We start from the raw sequence: 23,560 nt of genomic DNA, 5'->3' as shown, positions 1-23,560 counted from the left end.
TTATCCTTTTATTCATTCGAGTGCAAGACTGAGCTGCCCCTGAGGGTACAACCATGTAAAGCATGGAGTCCATGATTTTACTGTAGAGAATATTATGAGCTAAGAAAAAAGAATAACCATTATAGTCTCATGATGCCGGCTTTAAGTTTAAAAAATCAAACTTAAATTTGTTTAGTGGATTTAGATACTAAGCATAAAATAATGAAAACTTTTAGGAAAAGGAGTGTGGTACTGGTACGTAATTCCATCACCTTTTACATTAACAAGGCTGTCATGTCAAAATTAGAGCTACTTTTCCTCCATTGTTACCTTTAAAGTTTAAAGTCTGGCCGGCCAGCATAATACTATTAACTATACTCTCTCTCTCTCTCTCTGAGTTTTGTTCCCTCCCTTGAATATTGCTTTCACCCACATGGCCACGTATAGGCCCAAGGATGCTTATTTGAAGCTTAAAAGCACAAAATGAGCGTCCCTTTTGAGTAGATAATGTCATTGATTGATTTCTATTCCAAATCCGTGTAATAAAAAATTAAATGGTTTTTCTTTAACTCTTCTTTTCTGGGTTTGCAGGTGAAAAGGCAAATCCTTGGAAGCAATCCAAGTATGAGTAGAAACAGTATTACCAGGTATAGTTTCCACTTTATTTGTACCATCACTGGTAATTTTCTTTTTAATTGAGTGTTAAATATGCTTTATGTTTGGATATTTGGTTGGATTGATTGATTTAGGTATTTGGGTTAGAGAAATTCTTTTTTGTTTATTTGTTTTTGTTTTGGATTTTAGGATTGAAATGGGTCAGGGCTGTTATGTGATTAATTTTACAATCTGCATACTATGCTACCAACCATATCTGCCTTGCTGGATACTGCTTATGAGTTATTCTTTTACACATTTCTTACATGATTTATTCTGCTCTTTTTTCTATTCGTTTATAGGAGGACTTCTTCTAGATGTTTCTTTACATATATTTTAGGTTTAGGGTTTTGATTTTAGGTTTAGGGTTTCGACTAACACTAATTTTTTTTCCAAGTGTTAGACCTCTGAATGTCCTCAGGTTTTTCTTAAAATAAAATTTGGGCGTTTATTAATATTTAGTTTTGCATATTTTGGAGCGCACGTTCTGAGTTACCTAATTAGGTTAGATTCGGTTTTTTGAAGGTTTTGATTTAACATCACACTTTATTTGGTTGGCCTTACCAAGTCTGTCTTTGTCTCTCTTCTTCTAATTTTTAGAGACCCTGTTCTGTGTTAATTTTTTTTTTTTAATGCGATATGTTTTTGATGGTGGAATGTTTGAAATGAATAACAGAAACCAGTAGGCTGTAATTGTTCTTCATGGCATGAGAAGAGAATAGAGGCAACCCCATTACCCAAAGTGTTCGGCAAAGTGGTAAGTTATAATCTATAATCAATTCTTTCTTTTTTTTTGGTTATGTGATAACAAAATTATGATTTTAATTATCAAATATAAAAGTTGAATGCATCTATTAAAATGATTCATTTGCAGACTTTAATAGTCTAATAAATAAATGTTTGAAATATATTTTTTTGTGATTGGTGATTTGTTTATAAGATTTATATAATAAAATTAGTAGATTTCTAATAAAGACTATCACAAATACACATACACACATAAATCTGACCAAAATTGATACAATCAAAATTACTCTGCTAGTTTCAGCAATCAAGTTTAAGTTTCGACAGAATTCTCAATAAATTTAGTATGTGAACTTCACATGAAGGTACTGTTAGTTTCGTGACAATAATGATGGTTAAAGTGGTGTTGGTGGTTAGCTGCAGTGATGGCAGTTATGGTGGATTGCCTGTCATGAATTGGCCATGGTGTTCACAATAACAGCAACACTGATGATGGTAGATGTGATTCAAATAAGACGGTTTGTATCGGTGTAGAAAATGACATGCATAGTTCTTCTAATTTATACTAAATGTGCAGTGGTGGTGAGAACTTTTTTTTGCTTGCTGATTAACAAAATCATTTCCCATATTAAATACCAAAACACATGAATTTCATTTATCAAATTTTTTTTTTTTTTTGGGTATAAAAGGAGGAAAACTACACTAAATGTGCTAATACTTCCCTGCCCAAACAATTTATATATAAAACTATAAAGGTTCATAATGGCCATACAGAAGATTACTCCCAATGTCAATTTTGGACATGGAAGGCCACATATTACAAATTGTTAGTGCTATCGAATCTATCTACTAGGGCAGTTAACAATAGGCCCGTGAAAGAGAGAGAGATTCAAATTAAAAACTCAGAAATAGTTTTTATCATTTTTTTTTCAAATATACATGCACACATAAATTAGTAGATTTCTAATAAGATCTTATAAAATAAATTTATAAGATTGTATCAATTTTGGTCTGTTTTGCAGCTGGGTAAATCTGACTTTTACGTCCAAATTGTCCTTAATATCTGCTTCCAGACATCATTAAATCTGATTTTTGTTTTGATTTTTTGGTTTTTGTTGGACAAGGAAGAATGTTTTGATATTATTAATTGTTCTTTGATTGTAAGGTATTGTTACGCAGAGGCCGTTACTGTTGCAACTTCATAAGACAGAAGGGGGGCAAGAATATGCAGAGTTTCTCCATGCACCAAAGAGAAGGTTAACCGATTTTGGTATGTCAACTTCTGATCAAGGCTTCAATTTATTTCCCTCTTTGATTATAACTCATGCCATTAGTGGTTAAATTCTTTATCTGTGTATTTCTTTTTTTTCTATTTTCTTTTTTTTCTCTTTGTGTGGTTTTAGAAATTTTTACTATACCGTTAGTTGTCTTAAGGATTCAATTTATTCTTTTATATACAGAGCAATTCTTTTAAAAAAGAATATTAAGATAACATCGTAATGATGTGTAACATTATTTTCATTATAGGATCATCATTGACGTATTTTTATTGTACACCAATTAAAATTTGTCAATTTAACAATTCTAAATGTTATTGTATACCTAAATTTCTTATTGCTGAGGCAATCCATTATCATTACCTCTTGAACATTTAGAAACGTGCTTATCCGTAGTTAAAATAGATTTGAAGTTAATAGATTTTATTTGTTAATTTGTGACCAAAGAAGAAGGTAGAAGTTTGGACTTTAATCCTTGTTTCAGAGTCAATAAATAATCAACTAGTTTGGGATCTATGGGTCTCTAACCACTAGAGGACACCGGAATTTGGGGACCCAAAGTTGATTAACAAAGATTAATTTTTGTTTGTTTAGGAAAAGAAGTACAATATGTAGCCACATTGTAATGATTAAAGAATAAGGGTAAGAAAAATAATAATAATAACAACTACATGACACTGCCACCAGAATTTTGGGAACCTAAAAACGATTAACATATTTCAAATTTGTTTATTTAGGACTGCATCTACATCTTAATTGCAAAAGAAAAAAAAAAGTATAAAAACTGAGTTTAACCCTTAAATCGGGGTCTATATTCAATAATCAATTCGTTTTGGATCTCCAACCTCGCGCCCACTGTGTCAGAGCATCCGGATATGGGCTCTTGGGAGAACTTTTGTCAATCAAAACTCTCTCCTCTAAGTGCACAAGCTGTCCTTCGTGTGACCAATATTGCTCGGGAGGGTCTTGTTTTGGGTTCCTGACACAAGCTATATAGAGAACATATAAGCTTTAGGTGTGAGTGTCCCCATTTACCAACATATATGAGCTTTAGCAAGCCTAGTCTACAATTACAATTTTTCCTTGCTTTTGGTTTGCTTCATAGTCCTCCTTTGTAAATACTACGGAACATTGAGATGTTTGGAATTGCGGTTGAAGCTTGTAGTCAAGCAGGAAAATTTTATGGTATCTCCCGAGTATTGTTTACTGCTAGTCACCATTTCCTTGAGACTTGTGCTACGTTTTAGGAGTTACATTGCATTCTAATAAAATTCAATTTAAGAAACCTAATTAAAAGCTTGCTTTTCTTCTGATTGTAATCTTAAGAAGGTGAGGGTTTTCTATTTTCTACCATTCTTTTTCCTGGTTATTGTAGCTGTGTCTTGCAACGTTGGTGTTTTGGAGACTAGATGTAGATTATGCCTTATCAGGAATTTGAAAGTCACTGTCTTCGCAGGACCAAACACTTGGGGTTGTTTGATTGCCCCACAAATTTGATGGCTTCTTTACATTTTATAAGGTTCTTACTAATCTAACATTGTACATGTATGAGGTAATTCAATAATCACAAATATCTAGTTGGATTGTTGGAATGTTCTCTTCCCTCTCCCATTGGACCTAAAGCTGGATAAAATTATTTAATTGATGCAAGAGATATATATATATATATATATATATATATAATGTGGTTTTGGGAAATGAATTTTTTGACACATTAGGGAAATGACTTATTCACGATAGTAATGGTTGTATTTGTTTAGGTCTAGTTTAAGATTATGGACTTGTCATATGTGCTTTAAATGTTTTATTAAATGTAAATGGGCCTACCAAATTCATGGAACAACCAAACAGTCTTAGTGATTTGTTGATAAGCATGGGCTTTTTACATTTAGGTTATCGGTAACAGCTGTAAGGAAAATAGAAAATCCTTTAAAATATAAGAAAAAGGTGTCAGTCTCATTGTCTAATCTGTATTCTGATAGGGTGCTTGGATCTGTGGACGTAGGAGTTTTTTCTTAAAATAATGATGTTCAGGGAAAAAACAACTATTTCCAAACAATGCCTTCTCATTTTGTTTTCCAAAATCCTTAATTAAGTCTAGGGGTAAATGACTAAGTGGAGCTCTATGTGAGTGACTGTTTTAAAAATCTGTGAATTTTCTGGTGTCTGTGGTGTAGATGTAGACTGTAGTAGAACTCAATACCCTTTATGTCACATAGATACCACATTGGCAAGAAAAGAGTAATAAATCTCAACTGAGACAAACAAAGGTTACTAAGCAATTATGCTATCCCTATCTAATGGGTATGAAAATGGGTAAATATTTGATATGTTGTATAGAGTTAGATATTTAGGTTCATATTTTTGGGTATGAAAATGGGTAAATATTTGATATGTTGTATAGAGTTAGATATTTAGGTTCATATTTTTCATATGTTATCTAACATTTTAAATTTACGCACACATATATTGAATGTGTTTGGTTTTAGTAAGGTAAACTTTTAGGCATTATTTTAGTTTATCAAAATATTGTCTTAAGAATGAATATCTATAAGAGCTTTATAAGTCAGCTAGTACTTCTTGATGTTTCTAACAGAAATGTTCAAGATTCAAGTATCTTCTCCCCTTCTGTTATAACTATTAAATTATAAAAAATTAAATAAAAAAAGTGGATATATAAAAAAAAAATATGAAAAAAACATTTGCCTCTACTACCAAACAGAAGGGATGTTAAATTTGAAGATTTATCAAGTCCATCTGCATCCCCTTAAAAGAGCTATATCATTTGGCCATTACAATTAGTATTTTGTAATGCACTTCTTCCAAAGACTTTCTAAATTTAAATAGTTTATTGACCGTTAAGCCTACGGGTCATCAATTTTTTCTTTTGTCTTTTTAGTTTATTTATTTATGCACAACCTTTTATGGTCTTAAATTTCTTAGTACAACTCAAAGATAATAATCTCTCAATAAATAAGCTAATAGTAAAAGGTTGCATCCAAATACATACAGAGGCATGCAGGGCTTATATTACCCACTAAATACCGTTAGTTGTCTTAATAACTATCTTTAAGTGACATGTTGACTAGACAAAAATGATGTCAAATCATTCTATTGGAGACTTATTGTGATTGGGCACATAATCCCTTAAACAAACAAGGTCACTTTAATGGTACATTTTATAAAGCGATTCTTGTAGGGTGCTTATAGAATCATTAACTAAGGGGATTTATCTACTTTTTCTATATATTAGTTAGGGTAGGTATTTATGTCGGACATATATAATCCACAAACTTTATTCCATTTTCGATGTCTTAATCACTCATTAATAATTTATCTACTTTTTCTTTGAATCAAATTTTGTATTTGGTAGATAATCTAAGAATTATTACATGACACTGACTTGAGATAAAAGAACCAACTTATACGTTGTCATGAAATAACTCTAATCATAGGACCTGGCCGGCTACAATACATCACACGTGGCATGAATTTTTTTTTTTTTTTGAGGAACTGTGACATGAACTATTTTTTTGCTAACAACGATGTAGTGGATTCCTTTTTTCTTGATTGAGGATGATACATAATAGAATGTTAATGTTATATCTTATTTTTCTCTTTAAACTAATATGAAAAAAAAATCCATTTAAACTTCTCTAATTTCTTTTTATTGCATGTGAAATTTGAAAATCTAATTTTTAGATTGCATGTTCTTATTATATGGACCTTCATGCTTGCAAAGTTCCAAGAAAATCAAAGATTAATAGTTATGTTAACAATAACATGTATAAATTTTTGTGGTGAAAAATTATGTATAAAAAAGAAAACTTGAGCATATATATATAGTTGTAATTTAGAGAGAAAACTTGTTTATATTTTACCCTCAAATCAGGTATCTAGGATTAAATCTCATGCAAAAAAAAAAAAAAAAAAAAAAAAAAAAAAAAAAAAAAGAGAAGAGGAAGAACCTTTTTTGCTTTGAAAAAGGAAGAAACTTAATACAGGGGTTTGTTTCTTTTTCAGTTTCAAATGTTTTTTATTCTAATTAATCAATTAGATTTTCACCAACCCTTATTGGCTCCTATGCAAATGCAGAGGTTTCTCAAAAGTCAAATCATTATATGACCTGTTATAGAGTGGTCCAGCTTGTATGTTTGGTGACCGACCAGCTTGGATTTTATGAGAGATTAATTACTGTGTTCCACTTCTGCTAGGAGAGAATCAGAAAAATACATTCTATACATCATGTTTAATTCACGTGAAATTATATATCATATAAATATATGAGGATATAGGAGAAAAAGAATGTTTATGAATGGGTTAAAAGTTAAAATAAATTGATCAATTGGAGGGCTTCTCAAATCTCAACCAATCTCAATGAGGTTGGAAATTCAAAACACTCGAATGTGAAAGCATTAAAAATGTATACAAGTAACCAAAGCGCCTTGTAGTGTGCTTTTTTTGTCCGTATTTGTATATGATAATTTAGTTTATTTAAGGTTAGTCTAAGCTAACTTTTGTTTGTTTAGGACACGGAAATAATGCATCAAAGAAGATAAGAGTGAATCTTTTATGTGAACACTAGAAAAAAGGGTACCTTTCTTATCATGATTTAGGCAGCTCTTGTCTTGACCAATGATCATGATTGATGGGGTCAGTGGTCACCCCTATTAATGAAGAGTGGCTTAGGGCAGTGAACTTTGTTAGGTTTGGAAGTTTACAATTACTACTTCCATTTAGTAGTTGTATATAAAAAAAGATGGCAGAGTTGCCTTTTGACTGATGCTATAGGGTGCCTCATATTTATTGAAACGAGTTGCTTAATCTACCAAAACCATATGAAAAGAGAGACCTAGAAAGTTTGCGGGAAAGGTCTACATTCATCATCAGCCTTTTTTGTAGCTTAACGTTAATGGTACTTTCAGTCCTTGACTAGTGACTATACATTCTACCTTTGATAGGTCTTAGTCTTGGGTTTTATTGATTCATTATAGTTACTGGGTATTAGTGCGAAACTATATATATTGAAAGTTCATTTATTGGTAGGTGCAACCAGAAAAGAAAAAGAAGAATAAAGAAGTTGCCTGATTTAGTGTTCTAAAGCTTCAAGTTAAAAGACACATTTAATATTTTTGTATTTTAGTATTCAGTTTTAATGCTTTATTATTTAATAATTTCTTTACAATTTTTTAATTCAAAAAATGTCAAATTTTACATAAATATTACAAATGCCCATGACTCAATCTTGAATTTGTAGGCATGAAGCATGCAATTATAATTGTCTCTATTTTTTTTAATAAATAATATAATACTATTAATATTAGATTTTTTTTTAAAATTTTATCAGACTTGCATTTTATCAGTAGGTAGTCTTGCATTTGCATGGTGGCAGTAGCAATTGAGAGTAGCTTACAAATTGAAGGGATTAGGATTTAGGGGAGGGGGTTGGGAAGTTGCTGTATGCATCACAGCATGCCTGCATTTGAAGCCCAGACTTGTCTTCTCTTGTCTCTGCCTATTGTTGGTAATTTGAAATTGTTTAGGTCAAGATAATCTCTGTAAATATTGATGAGAAAAATGTAGTGATGGGTTTATATAATTGGGTTTTTTATTTATTTAAAGAGTTATCTTCAATGAATAAAAATATTTCATTGTGTTTAATATAGGTAAGCTGTTGCTTAACTTCCTCAATTAAATTAGACTGTTTTTACTGTTATTTACTAATGTCATTGGGTTTTTAACCTTGCAAACAAACATTTTATTTGCTTATAATTTTATTATCTGGGTTTGCTTCACCTTCAATGTTCTTTTGCTTTTGCTTTTTTTTTTTTTTTTCGTTCCTACTATGTAAGTTGTTTACTTTATTTCTTTATCATTCTTTTTTAGTTTTCCAAAGATTCCGTTTTTTGAATACTAGTTTGATTAAAAAAAAATTGATGTCTTCGTGTTATAGATCGAACCAGATCCTGCCATCGTCTGAGCCAAGCCGAGTTAGCTGCTGATTTTGAAGGAAAAAAGGCCAAGAAGGTGAATTTTCTCTTCAAGATTACTTAGCTACAAGAACTGGATTAAAAGATTGGAGGTTTTGGTGTTTGTATCTAATTTTGGAAGTTGTTAGTGGGTTCTGTTTGAAGTGTCCTTGTCGTGCCATTAGTTTGGTTTTATCTGGGTGTTTGCGTTTGAGTAAAAGGGTGTCAAATCATGGAGATGAGTTTGCCAAATTGTTGAATTTTGGGGATAGTTTGATAAAAATCGAAATAAGTGTTTCTCATTTGATGCTTTTTGACTAATGCATTGGGGTTTGTGCTGCTGTTTCTTTGACTGGATCCAGTGTTGCTATGGGGTTTGGGTGTGGGATTTTTCTCTTTTTGCTTCTGATATTAAGGCAAAATGTGGACTGTTGTGGTTAATGTCTCCATGCCTATGATTTTATCAACTGTTGAAAACATTAATTTTGTAAAATGTCACTACAAAATCTAACCCTCTCATTTCAGAATCTAATTTTTAAACCTTGCTACTGGTATCAACTTTGTTTTCTTATTACTGCAACGTAGTGAATTATGATTGACTATGAAATACTACTTATTGTTCGCCTTATGATGTAAAGTGAGCATCTGTATCTATGGAATTACTGCCTTTTGAATTGTATAGGTTTTTATCAGTATCCAATACAGCAGTGGGGAAGTTGATGGTTTTACTTAATGACTTTTTTATGTTACAACTGCAGAAACACATTGCCAATTAGATAGGCGTTCATAACTAGTCACTAGCATTTGCAATGCATAATTTCTACTATCATCTACAAGATTACTTGCCATTGGAATTAATTAATATCAAGTATCTTTGCTCTTTAGTGCTTAATCATCTAAACAAACCAAAGAAGGATTGTAAAAGTGGTCTACACTCCATTATCCACCATAAATAGATAGTAAACTTTTCCTAAGGTCCATATTTTGATGTATATTTAAGATGTGTAACCCCTTTTCACCTTCAATTATTCACCTTTCTCTATTGTCCAGTATAGACATCGCTCATTCATGACACCATTTAAGTGAATCCTGTCACCTTCCTACTTGTGAAGAGCCACACAAATCATTGCCACACATCACAAGTGCAACAACTATTTATTTCTAATGTTTGGGACACACAATAGTAGTCTATTCCTCATTGATGGTGTGGGACACACAATAGTAGTCTATTTCTAACTAACTCTTGTGGAATGATTGTTGCTTTTTTTTTTTTTTTTTTTTTTGGTGCGTCTATATCATTACTTTAGTAACAGATTTTAATGAGAGATATCTTAGTTTGTTAAATCTGTTTATTAACAGAATAGAAGAGATTAGTTTACGGGAAAAAGTTGATTAGAAAAATCTCTGTTTCCTGTTTAGTTTTATTAATAAGCTATTATCTTTGTTTCCTTAATTGACCAATTGCAAATGGGTAGTATTGCAGAACTCAATTAATTAACGGATTAGAAAATTTCATTACATTGCCTTTACTCTAACGTTTGTCTTATACGTACGTTTTAATTGAATCAAAATTAATTATACCGAAATAATATCATTTTGAAAATTTTTCATTTGAACATTTTTTTTTTAATATAAATTCTAGAGAATCATTGAACCTAACTGTTAGCTTGTATTTTTTTAGTCCCAATTGTCTTTTGGTTTTCTTAGTCGTAAGGATGAACGAATTAATATTATTAATAATTAGTTAGTAATCTGTAAAATTTGTGGAGTACTTTCTTCTTCTTCTTTTTTTCCTAGAAACAAGGATCAAATATTTGAGAGGGAATTATTTAGTAGCTGCAAAAAATACATTAATACTTCATCCTTTTCCAGACCTGTGCCAACTACTTCTACTCTCCCCCATTCTCCATTTTCACATCTTGAGGAATTAACGCGACAACTTTCAGCCAATTTTTTTATTTAAAAATTTTAAGCTAAAAAGTCCTTAAAAGAACAAAGAGGAAAAAAAAAAAGGTTAACAAAATATCGGATGAGTGTTGAATGGATAAGATGGTAGCTAGATATCTGTTGCTTTAGTGTTCTCCCTTACTATGGTCGGAGTCACACACACGGATTTACTCATTGTCCTCTACAAGGTGAGGAAATGTGAAAATGATTTAGTTAAAATGATTTACCTTCTTGAGAATATTTAATGACACTGTTTGGTCAATCTGTAATAAGTATATTAATTTCAGTGTAGCCCATTATTTTTTATAGTTGAGGGGCATATGAAATTTTTTTTATTAATATTTATCCTCTACAATATTATAAAAGTTAGATCTTGCAACTAGTGGATACATACAGTAGTCACCCATGTTTCTATCTCAATCTATACTACAATGACATGTGGTGATTTCCTATATTTATTTGTATTATGTGGACAAACAACGTCATGTGTCAATAATAACTTACAAATTTGAATGAAATAAATGTATTTCTTTAATATGATATTTATGTCCATGTTTTAAATTTTATTTATGAGCACTTATTCTTAATTTGTTATTTGCCTCTTAATTTTCCTTACCATTACCTTCCAATGGCTATTCAACTGATAGATTTAAAAACAAAGGATTAGCTTTTATTTTTTTGCTCCTCCTATGGTGTCACGTTGGATTTGATGAGTTATGGTTAACCAAGCATTTAGCTTCTGCCACATCAATTGTCCTTGGCTGTTTTGTTTATACTCATAATAATTACCAAACACCAAAGACATCTATTTCTATTCAATATCCCCACTTGAGAAGATATGCTGGTTTAAGTGATGCATCAAATATGTTATTCATGTTAGGGGATAATAAACAAGAAGTGATATACATACATACATACATACATACATACACATATATATAATACTAATTTGATGGAGTTTGAGAGTGTTCAGCATAAGTCGATTTGTATTCTGTTGCATGCACTATTAACTTCATTTGGTAAACATTAGAAATTGTGAAGATAAGAGTTTTGTATATTTTTTGTATACGTTTAATAGATTTTATTTTATTTTAAGATTAAAGGAAAATCTTACATAAGAGTTAAAAGGTTATAATTCAGATGCAAAAATGAAAGAAGGTCTACACTCTAGACTAACACAAAAGTTTAAAATTAGTGTTGAACTCGTCATAAGATAAAAAATAGAAAACTAGGAGGTTTCATTTCTTTTAAAACTGGAATAGACAAAACAAATCTTAAGTTTTTTGTTATGTACTTTATATATATATATATATATATATATATATATATATATATATATATATATATATATATATTGTAGAATAGTCTAGAGCTAATTCATGATAAATGTCTTCCTAATTATGTATGTTCCTAACAAATCACAAATGATATTATATATAATAATTATTACCTTCGTAGTAACAAATCTTGGTGTAGGTAAAATTTCGTAACTATTGTGCTGCAATGGATAAAAGTTGGATGGACAAGAAGAGGGGTTCAAGGGAATATTTTGAAGGTGTAGCAAAATTCGTGGAATTTGCCTCTTTATCTGTGCGCAATGGGAAGATCTTGTGCCCTTGTGTGAAATGTGTGAATTTGATTTCAGTACTGCCAAATGTGGCACGTGATCATTGTTGGGCTTCGGGGATGCTTAACAATTACAAAGTTTGGAAATTTCATGGGGAATCGGCGGCTGCCACGACGGCTACCGTATGTGGGAGCTCTCATGTGGAAGAAACCCTAAATGAATATGGTGATTTTCGTGGGATGTTGCACGATTTGTGCCCCCCGCATGAAATGGCACCCGAACCAATGGAAGAAGGTCCTACTGTGCAACATGCGGATGAAGGGATGAATGATGAGGCCAATAAGTTTTACAAGATGATAGGTGATGTAGACAAACCTTTATATGAAGGTTGTACAAAATTTAGCATTTTCTCGGCCATTGTTGTGTTGTTCCAGTTGAAGACTCTGTGTGGTTGGACGAACAAGTCATTTACAATGTTGCTTCAAGTTTTGAAGGATTTACTTCCTTCAGATGCCAAGTTGCCAAAAGACCATTATGAGGCTAAGAAGATAATCCGAGACTTGGGTTTGGGTTATGAGAAGATTCATGCTTGTCCCAATGACTGCATGCTATTTTGGAAGGACAATGTTAACCTCGATGCGTGTCCTTGTTGTACCGCTTCAAGGTGGAAAACAAATGAGGCATCTGTTGCTAGTAAAAATGCTTCATCCACTAAGGGAAAGAAGAAAGCTGCAAAGATCCTACGGTGGTTCCCTTTAAAGCCAAGATTGCAACGACTATTTCTTTCACCCGATTTGGCTAGTTCTATGAAATGGCATGTTCATGGTCGTACTGATGATGGGGTTATGCGGCATCCTGCTGACTCCGAGGCATGGAAATTGTTTGATACTAAGTATTTAGAGTTCTCGTCTGACCCTCGTAATGTCAGACTTGGATTAGCTGCAGATGGGTTCAACCCCTTTGGAATTATGAGTACTAGTCACAGTACATGGCCTGTCATGTTGGTCCCCTACAATCTCCCACCTTGGCTGTGCATGAAACGGTCATCTTTGATTCTATCAGCGGTTATTCCTGGTCCCACCTCACCAGGGCTTGCTATAGATGTGTACTTGCAACCATTAGTAGAAGAACTAAGGGAGTTATGGAATGTTGGAGTACAGGCATACGATGCATCTTCAAAAGAAATATTCCAACTGCGTGCAGCATTGATGTGGACTATAAATGATTTTCCTGCATATGCAGATTTGTCGGGTTGGAGTACCAAAGGTGAGTTAGCGTGTCCTTCTTGTGCTATGGAGACCGACTCTCGGTATTTGAAAAATGGCCATAAATTTTGTTACATGGGACATAGGCGATGGTTGGATGTTGACCACAATTTCCGGGAAGAAGGTATGTTATTTGATGGATCTAATGATACACGATTGGCTCCTGTACCACCAGTCGCGTCACAGATTATTCCGGACACTGAACATTTAGTTGGACGTTGTCTGGGAAGGAAATGTCAACTTGCTTACAATAAAAGAAAGAGAAGGGAGGCAGATCAAAGTGGTTGGAAGAAGAGAAGTATATTGTTCACCTTGCCTTATTGGGAGGATCACAAGTTGCGACACAATCTTGATGTGATGCATATAGAGAAGAATGTGATGGACAATATACTTGGCACACTATTGAACTTGAAGGATCAAACAAAGGATAATTACAAGGCACGCCTTGACTTGGCGGACATGGGGATAAGGACTCAACTTCACCTACAATGAAGAAGTGATGATAAGTATATTATACCACCCGCTTGTTTTCATATGAGTTCAGCGGAGAGAGATGGTTTCTTGCAAGTTTTGAAGGATGTAACAGTGCCTGATGGGTACGCTTCCAATATCTCACGTCGTGTCAATATGAAAGAACGCAAGATTTCTGGGTTGAAGAGTCATGATAATCACATCTTGATGCAGCAACTGTTTCCCATAGCATTACGCGGGTCTTTGCCATCTCAAGTTACTAGGCCTTTGATAAAGTTAGCTTGCTTCTTTAGAGAAATTTGTTCCAAAACCCTTAGTGTTTCAGATATTGCGACTGTTGAGGCAGACATTGCAGTGACGTTGTGTGAATTGGAAAAGATATTTCCTCCATCCTTCTTTACAGTGATGGTACATTTGGTCATACACTTAGCTGCTGAAGCCAAGATTGGTGGTCCAGTGCACTACCGGTGGATGTATCCCATTGAGAGGTAAGACGTATGCAATATTATTGATCAACTATGAGTTTCATGTGCGCATTCAAATAACCATGACCAATCATTAATCTTCATATTCCTTTATAGGTACCTCGGACGCCTTAAGTCTTACGTACGAAATAGAGCTGCTCCAGAAGGGTCTATTGCTGAAGGATACATCGTAGAGGAGTGCTTAACATTTTGTTCACGGTATATGGAAGGAGTTGAAACTATATTCAATCGACCGACCAGGACGATTGAGGAGTCAACAGGGGTTGTTTCAATTGTGACACTAAGCAATAGAGAGTGGACCCAAGCCCATCGCTATGTTTTATTCAATTCTGAAAACATCAACTACTTTCGTGAGTAAGTACTACATACACATATATGAGTGCACGTCAATCCATTGTACGTTAGGTCTATTAACCCTAACACAATTGCCTGCACAGGATGCACAAAAGATTGATGGAGGACGAACTCCGAAAAGGCCACCATCGTATATCCGAGGCCATTATATATAAGCACCACATGGAGAAATTTTGTAATTGGTTTAGGTGTCACGTACGTATGACAGTTTCAACTTCTTAAAGTAGTAACACTATGGTTACTTGTACTGATATAATTAATTTTGTTTTTATATGTTAGGTGATGTCATTGACTATTGCTGATAGGGAAAGGGAGGGAGTTAGTGATACCCTTGCTGCACGGTCCAAATGGCCATATAATTATGTAAAGCGGCTGAAGCATTATGTCATAAATGGCTTAAAATTTAGGAGTGTAAAAGATGAGGTAAACAGAAAAACGCAAAATAGTGGAGTTAGTGTCGCTACTGATGGTGGCATTACATACTATGGTGTTTTAAGTGATATAATCGAGTTGAATTATTCTGAGAATATCAAACATGTGTTATTCAAGTGTAAATGGGTTGATGACCAAAATAGGAGAGGATATAAGACTGATGAATTTGGGTTTCCTATGGTGAATTTTACACACTTCATACATGGTGGGGATGAAATGATAGATGAACCGTATGTCTTGGCATCTCAAGCTACACAAGTTTTTTATGTGGAAGACAAAAGACAGAAGGATTGGTATGTTGTTGTCAAAACTAAAGCTAGGGATGTCTTTGATGCCGGTGTTGGTCCCCAACGTGACGAGGATGACACATATAGTTTTTCTGAGAATGTTCCGTACAATGTAAGTAGTAATGAGGTTGTGAGTGACAACCTTGGTTGGGCTCGGGATGATGTAGAGGGAATGACAATTGATGCCTCTATCATTGCTCAAAGAGATCTTCATGAAGTGGCCAACTTAGATGATTGTGAGTTTATTGACGATGAGTCCAACAATGAAGATGCCAACGAGGACGAGTACACCGATGATGAGTAGTGTAATAGTTTAGTGGTGTATTATGTGTTTGGATGTTACAGCTATTAATGAAAATGGATGCTATCATGAATTTGTTGGAATGCCTCTGTGTAGTATTTGATTTCTTTGGTAATATCCACATTAATGTTGTTAATTCCTTAAATTTTTACTTATTATGCATCTAATTCATTTGTTATGAACTTTGATATATGTTCCTATGGTGTTAGGGTTTCCGTTTGTTGTTGTTAAAGTGTTTGGCAAAGATAAGCTTTTAAACTTCAATATGTGGCTTGTATATGTTGTTAGATATTAAAATGAGTTATTTTACTTTGTGTTTTTCACTTGCATTGTAAGCAATTAATTATTGTCTATAATTAACATTTTCTTTGTGTTCTAAAGTTGTTGAATGCAGGAATGGGAAGGAAACGGCCATTGAAGTTTGTTCATGTTGGCGAAGGATCGTCGCGTTTGAGACAGACGAGGGAGGAGGAGCTGGAGGCCGGCTACACTGCTGAGCAGGCAAGAGCCGATGCAAGTGCTGATGGGACACAACCCCCAGGTAGTGGACACGTCTTAAAATGTAACGTTTGATATATATTTATTACTCGACGCATCATTATGCTGTTGTTGGCTGCAGCAATGAGAAGGGATCGTGGATTAACGGTGGTTCAAGTTGGCGAAGGAAATGGACGTTCACGACAGAGCGTGCAAGAGGAGCTGGACGCCGCCTTTGCGGCTGATCAAGCAAGAGGGGATGCAAGTGATGATGATGAGACGCAACCCCCAGGTAGTTTACATGTCTAGGGACAATTTGAACTTTTAGCGTACAAATTTCCTTTAATATTAATCTTAATTATTACCATGGTTCGTTTACATGGTTTTTATTATGTTCTCCAGATAACAACAATAGGCTGTCAATTGCTTCTTTTGAATTTTTGAAAATATGAACTTTGTTAATTCACTTATTGTATTCAGTAATAATATAGTATGAAAATGTTCACATTTACGAAGAGCATATTCATGTTACTTGAGCACTTGAGCTAGATACAGAAACTTCTATAATTGTTCACTTACAAATTTCATTCGTAATGGTGGTTTTTGAATGTGTAGATGATGTAGTTCAAGAAACCCCAGCATCCAATAATTTGCGTAAAAAGCGTGGGAATACGCTGCTTACGCGAATATGGAGTCTTCCACCTAATATGAAAATTGAATGTGAGTTAAATGCACGCGGCCAACCAATTGGGGAGAGCGGAAAAACATTCAAAAGGTGGTTGGGCACTTTTTGCCTCAGCCACGTCTACTGCCCACTTGTGCCAACTGCTTGGACGCGTGTCCCGACTAGCCACAAAGTAAATAGTTGGACGGAAATTGAGGTAGTATCAAATTAAGCTAGTTTAAGCTGTTATGTATAATCGTGTGTGTGGTAAGTCTCGGATTTTTCAATAGGGTGGACTATTGTACTATGCTAACTCAATTTTTGCATTGCAGAAACGGTGGATCATTGACCCAGAAATTATCCAACCGGCTGATCAAATGACTTGGGCAATGCACCAGCTGGGGGAATTGAGGAGGAATCGACGGGGCAAGTTGAAAAGGAAATGCTACAAAGATGGTGCGTTGAGAGAAGATGTCATTCAAAGCAGACCAGATTGGGCTGACGAGCAGGAGTTTATTCAGCTAGTTGACTATTGGTTTCATGAAGACACGCGGGTATGAAAATTTTCTTGCTATTTTATCAGTTACTGGTAATATAGATAGGATGTGGTATTTGAATTTACCGAGTACAGTTTATGGACACACTGATTTCTTTTAGTTTTTATTTTGTTCGTAGACATTAAGTAGTACGAACAAAAGAAGTCGTGGTAAACAGAAGGAGATCGCAAGATCAGGGCCTATAAGTTTTGCCCAAACTGCAGACGATATGGTAAGAAATGCATTATATAACAACTACCCAGGGTTTTAATATTGTACATGTATGTAGATTGAAAGGTAAAGAATATAAAGAGTTTGTTGAAACTAATTTACAGAAGAATCTTGAGCATTTTGTGTGAATTAATATGGAATTGTTAGCCTTGCTTGCCTCATTAGTAAAATTCCATAATAAAACGTTCGGTTAGAGGACCATGTGAGGTTTCATGTTGATGCAAATGAGAGCACAGTGTTGGGGTAAGGAAGACTTGGCTTCTTTGCATGTTCATGACCGTGAATACACATTTCTTGTGGTGTTTCCTATTCTTAATTAGGGATTTCATTAGCGATTGGTTGTTCTTTGAATGTGCTTTCCTTTATTACATTCTCTGTGGAAAACTAAATAGATTCAAAGTGGACAACTGCAATACAATTGGCATGCATATGTGACATTGGTGCATGCATACAACACATAGGAGTGATTAATGCAGCGTGATAATGTGTGACTATATTTAAGGTACAATTGTAGGATGCCTAGTTGGTGGTTTCGATTGATAAACACAGCTATCACACGATTAATTACCAAACTCATAGTTGCATCTAAACTTAAGCTGATTTAACTTGTGCATGGAAGGTACTATCAAAGTACACCTATTTGTTACACTTTGCACAAGATAGGAGTATTGACACAAGGATACAACTTTGGTGTTTTCAAAATATGTTTGTGAACTATTTTCGTACAAACAAAGTAAGAATAAGTGAACCATATTAAAAGAAAATAGGGTATTGAAATTGTCATAGTTGAGTTGGAAGAATGTATGAAAGTGGATGAACCATTAAGGAATATGTATATGGAAGGAGTTGTGTACATTGTCATTTAAGTTCATTTAAAAACTTAGATTTTATACTACAACGGTGTAATTTTGAGTGCAGAATGCATTTTACTTAATATTGAGTCAATGACAAACCATACAACTTGAGTGTATAGTTAATTTCAATGAATATAAACATGTGCGTAATATTTACTTTTTTTCTTTAACCTGTCCACTTTGCTTCTCTATAAACAGTTGTCATAGATGTATATTTACATGTTGGTCAATTTTTTCTATGCAATGACATACAACACCAAAGCTGGCTTCTATGCATAAAGATAGGGACCAAAACCGTTTCATACTAAGCATTCGCATAAAGATAACAAAACTTGTCTTCTTGAACGTAATAATATAATGATTAGTATTTTAGTATACATTATACTGCATGTTATGAGTGAAATTCCGTTTGCTAAGTTTGGTTGTCGATTGCCGCTTCATATCACCAACATAAATTTTCACTATTATAATAAGAATGTTGAATATGTAGGCAAAAGAAACTGGGCAGGCAGTGGAGCGTGCCGTGCTTTTTGCGAAAGTATACAGCACCAAAGAAGGGCATCATGTTACTCCTGATGTGGGGGAGAAGATCGTAAGTCGTATATCGTAACTTATTTGTTTGGTATTTTGTGCGTGAATTGTTTAGCTAACAATGACCTACGTTATTTGGTTCTTCTGTGATAACAGAAACAAATGAATGAAATTTTGGCACGTGGGAGCTCACTATAAGGATCACGACGCGAAGGAATCCTATGGTCAAAGGATGATGCTTTTGCCCAAGTGATGGGGGCAGAACGCTCTGGACGTGTTCGTGGGGTAGGTTTTGGACCAACTCCATCAGGAAGAAATGGGTCCAACCGTTCATGCTACACACTTCCATCGTCGTCCATCGAAACAGCCCATAGAATGACTAAATTGGAAACTTCGCACCAAACTTTGAGGGACCAACTTGCCCAGGTAGAGCAGAGGCATCAGGAGCAAATTGCGGAGATACATGAGCAGCATAAGGCGGAACTCGCCTCAGCAATTGCCCAATCAGAAGCAAGGCATAACGTAAAAATGGCAGAGGTGATGAAAGTAATGGGCGAGATGGTACGTGATTTACGCAGTGATATAACTGCTTCACAGCTGCAATCCCAGGTACTAAAAGTGTTGTGTTTAGTTTAATTTAAAGAAAATAGTGGTTTATTGCAATAAATTGTTACCTTAGAAATAACACGATGTGTTTAATGTATTCAGGGTAACACTGCATCGAATTGAAGACTCTTCGTGGATATTTTGTGATTGTACATTGTATTATCTATAGAGTGACAATATTTTGGCTGTTCATGAAGGAGTATGGTAGACATTATTATTATTTTGATATTATACACATGTCAATCATGTCATTCAAAGATGGCCAATATTTTTTGTGCACACACGGCCTTGTAGTTGTATCTTTTGTATATGTAGACAACTACATTGATGCTTTAACAACATAGAAGACCAAGAGGATTAAATAGTGAAGCCATGCATTCTCATTGTAAGTTTGAAATTTGAACAATACCATTTCATAATTTGTGGTTTGATTTGTTTTCTATATTGTTATTTTAGTACTTTTTGCTGGTTCAATTTCTGTAATTTTGTTGTATAGGAAAGTTTCCATTATCGCTCGTGTTGATAATGGCAATTCCTACCTTTGCTGACAGGCTTTTGGAGCGCACTAGGACCATTAAGACAGGACATGGTCAGCCTCAGTACCTTTGCAAGTTGCAGGTATGACGTCACTTTTAAAAGATTTGTTGCTGTTGTTTAGAAAGAATTTGACCTTTGGTATTCAAAGGAATTTGTATTGCTTTTCGAGTGGGCTAGTTTAAGAGTGATGAGTGAAATTTATACTTGTCACATTGTCTAGGAAGAGACATGCATAGGGAATGATATGAAATTATTATTGTTTTTGAGTGTATGACAACTGAGAAGTTATGAATTTTTACTATTTACTACGAAAAAGTAGGTAAAAAGTTGCAAATCTTGTCTAACTGCTACTATTATATTTTTGTAGCGCCATTGAAACATAAACTGTATTCTACCTGGAAGGCAACAAGGGTATTCACATGTAGACAAGAGCTTGGAGATGGAAGGAACCCCTAGAAGCATCTATGTAACGTTTGTAGTTGAGGATGGTTGAAACTTAACATATGTTGATGCTTATTTATGTAGACAAGAGCCTGTATTCAACTGCATATTCCTTGAAGGTTTCAAATTTTCCATAGTCTTTAAAGCTTGATTGAGATTGTGACAAATTTGAGATTATTATTTTGTTGCATGTGTTGGAATTTTACAGGAATATGAAGTTGGAATTGTGTATGTGACAGGTTGAATTGTGTATATGACAGGTTTTTTATAGTAGCGTTTCTATAATTTATAGCAGCGTTTGTTGCTGCATCTGAATGTGTACAGATTTAAAAAAAGAAAAAAGAAAAAGTCTATAGCCGCGTTTTAAAAACGCGGCTACAGAAAAATTCAAAAAAAGCTACAGCGCTTATAGCCGCGTTTTTAAAACGCGGCCATAGGAACGTGCCTATGGCCACGTTTTTAGAAACGTGGCTAAAGTACACACTGTAGCCACGGTTTCAAAACCGCGGCCATAGGCACGTTCTATGGCCGCGTTTTAAACGCGGCTAATCTTGCTTCAGGGCAAGTTACCAATTGCCCTATAGCCACGTTGTAAACGTGGCTATAGATCGTGGCTATGGCCGCGGTTCGAAAACCGTGGCTATAGAATGTCCTGTAGCCACGTTTCTAAAAGCGTGGCCATTGGTCTGCCTATAGCCACGGCTACAAAAAACGTGGCCATAGGCCTATAGTTACGCATTTTAGGCCACGGTTAAAAACGTGGCCTAAAAAAACGCGGCTATAGACCAAATGGTGCTATAGCCACGTTTTTTGGAGCTATAGCCACGTTTTAAAAACGCGGCTATAGCTCCTTTTTTTTGTACTGTCAGTTTGACCTCGTTAATTAGGTGGTGAAGGCCATCCATATATGAAAATAGTCATGTTTGGCTTGTTTGCTTTCTCTGTTTTGGGTTAATGGAATTTTTCTTTAGAAACATTATAAAAAAAAAAAAATGTAATCCATGTTGAAGGTAGAATATTTTAAAAGAATGATCCAGAAAATCAAAATGAAAAGGAAAAGGGTTATATATAAGAGATGGTTTTCTTAAAAATAAAATTGTTGGAGAATTATTATGCCTCTTGGGTTAGAAAGGGAATTGCAAAGTAAAAGTAAAACTCCATTTGTTAAATGAAATGTTGAAACATTGATGTGAGATGAAAATATACATGAAATATTATGATAACGACAACGATGGTGATACTTTATAATAGATAACTCAACTAAAATTTATGAGTTGTAATGTATCAAGTATTCGCCTATATATTTCCTCCCATTCCAAATAAAAATGCAAACAGCTAGTTGATCTAAAAGCATGCATAGTAATATTGTATAGCTTTACAAGTTAATTTCATTATGCTTTTTTTCTTCTTCTTCTTCTTCTTCTTCTTCTTCTTGAGGGGGAAGGGGGTAAATATTAAAAGCTCCTAAAAATAAAATACATTTAAAAAAAAATCTGCTCAAATTGACAACCAAGCATTAAAATATGTTCAAATCTTAATTCGATTTAATGAGGTGAATCCAATCACCTCTACAAATACAAAGTGCACTCGGAAGACATTTTCAGAATGCCTAGGTGCTTAATTTGTTATACTTATACCATCAATATTTACATACAGCAATAGTCATCTTGACCTTATTAAACTAAAAATTGTCTATACAAGTTTTAAAGAATTTTTTTTTTTTTTTTCATATCTTTATTCTTCTACATCATGTATTACTTTTATAGTTGCAGATCTAAAAAAATCAGATGAAATTGGAGGGAGGGTGATTTCACTTCAAGCATACAACTAAGTGCCAATGAAAGTCATTTAAGAGAGAATTGAGAATAGTAAAGAGCGAAGGAGATGGGAGGGTAATAGTTATCTCTTTCCCTTGTTTTTAAATGGTTTAAAAATTTAAGAATGGGAATTATAATAATAATAAGTGTGAGAAAAGGGAATAGATATCACTCCATAAGTATAAATGCTTGTGGGGTGTGGGGGCAAGAGTCAGGATTCAAGTCTCCAGGAGGGAGTTTTATATACATATACACTTAGATTAGGCTAGAGTAGAAATTCTATCTTGTATAAAAAAAAAATTAAAAAAAAAAAAGAGCATTCTCATTTGATAAAAATAATGACTAAACACCCATAAATGCATCGCACATCAAGCTCAACACTTTAACATTCAGAAATAGCAAATGAATTAGCAATTCAATAACTCCATTGAGTTACTGTTCATCAACAAAGTTATGTGTGTGTGTGTGTGTATATATATATATATATATATGGAGATTAGAAAAATAATATTTAAATGAAATAAAAATAGAGTATTGAGACTAGTGCAGTTGTTTATGAATAGTAAAATAACAAAAGTAGAGTTTTTGTTTAATTCAATCTAACTAAAATTGCATTAAGCCTAATGCAAACGTTGATATTTTAAAATTACATAAGTGGAGGATAGGGAAAGTGAACAGTCATATACATTGACAATTATGATCATTGTTTGCTAATATTATAGAAATAGATGTGTCTCTCACATCTTCCTCCAAATTCCCTCAATTTTCTTAAACTCTTTCCCCTTCTCCTTTAAAAAAATCCAAACTATTTCATTATACCCTGCAAATCATCTTCCCTTTACTCCCCTCCCCCCCCCCCCCCTTCTCATCCAAGACACCCTTTAAGTTTCAAATAAAACTCATTAAACAGATAAGTTTTACATTAACGAAAGTCAAAAAGTGGATTAGGCCTAAGTGATTTTGTTGTTTTTTCATGTAACTAGCGTTACTTTTTCTTTTCTTTTTCTTTTTTTGATAAACCTTAACAAACTAGCATTACTTAAAATGAAATGGCAATTTTTAAACGTTTTCAAGTATATCTTTTTACCTTGGGTCCGAATATATTTGCAAATTTGATTATATTGCGTTTAACCC

At 33.9% G+C, this 23,560-nt stretch overlaps 2 protein-coding genes across 2 annotated transcripts; both read left to right on the top strand.

Annotated features, from left to right (window-relative positions):
• The first annotated feature begins 312 nt into the window (after positions 1–312).
• LOC142630034 (uncharacterized) lies at positions 313–13,894 on the top strand. Its single transcript, XM_075804098.1, has 5 exons — positions 313–626; positions 1,310–1,390; positions 2,543–2,647; positions 8,608–8,681; positions 12,047–13,894. The coding sequence occupies exon 5, from the start codon at positions 12,074–12,076 to the stop codon at positions 13,892–13,894; it is 1,821 nt and encodes a 606-aa protein (XP_075660213.1). The 5' UTR covers positions 313–626; positions 1,310–1,390; positions 2,543–2,647; positions 8,608–8,681; positions 12,047–12,073.
• Positions 13,895–13,936: 42 nt separating this feature from the next.
• LOC142630027 (uncharacterized) lies at positions 13,937–20,721 on the top strand. The gene is made up of 14 exons (XM_075804084.1): positions 13,937–14,361; positions 14,455–14,712; positions 14,796–14,907; positions 14,992–15,135; positions 16,114–16,273; positions 16,352–16,501; positions 16,825–17,090; positions 17,206–17,427; positions 17,549–17,641; positions 18,985–19,086; positions 19,182–19,634; positions 19,734–20,016; positions 20,183–20,249; positions 20,536–20,721. Exons 1-11 carry the CDS (start codon positions 13,937–13,939, stop codon positions 19,221–19,223), a joined length of 1,974 nt encoding a protein of 657 aa, XP_075660199.1. The 3' UTR covers positions 19,224–19,634; positions 19,734–20,016; positions 20,183–20,249; positions 20,536–20,721.
• Positions 20,722–23,560: the final 2,839 nt, after the last annotated feature.

The sequence above is a fragment of the Castanea sativa genome, chromosome 1 (genome assembly GCF_040712315.1).
Source record: "Castanea sativa cultivar Marrone di Chiusa Pesio chromosome 1, ASM4071231v1".
NCBI classification, from domain to species: domain Eukaryota; kingdom Viridiplantae; phylum Streptophyta; class Magnoliopsida; order Fagales; family Fagaceae; genus Castanea; species Castanea sativa.
The sequence above is the reverse complement of the archived record's forward strand: the minus strand, read 5'-3'. Positions and strand labels throughout refer to the sequence as shown.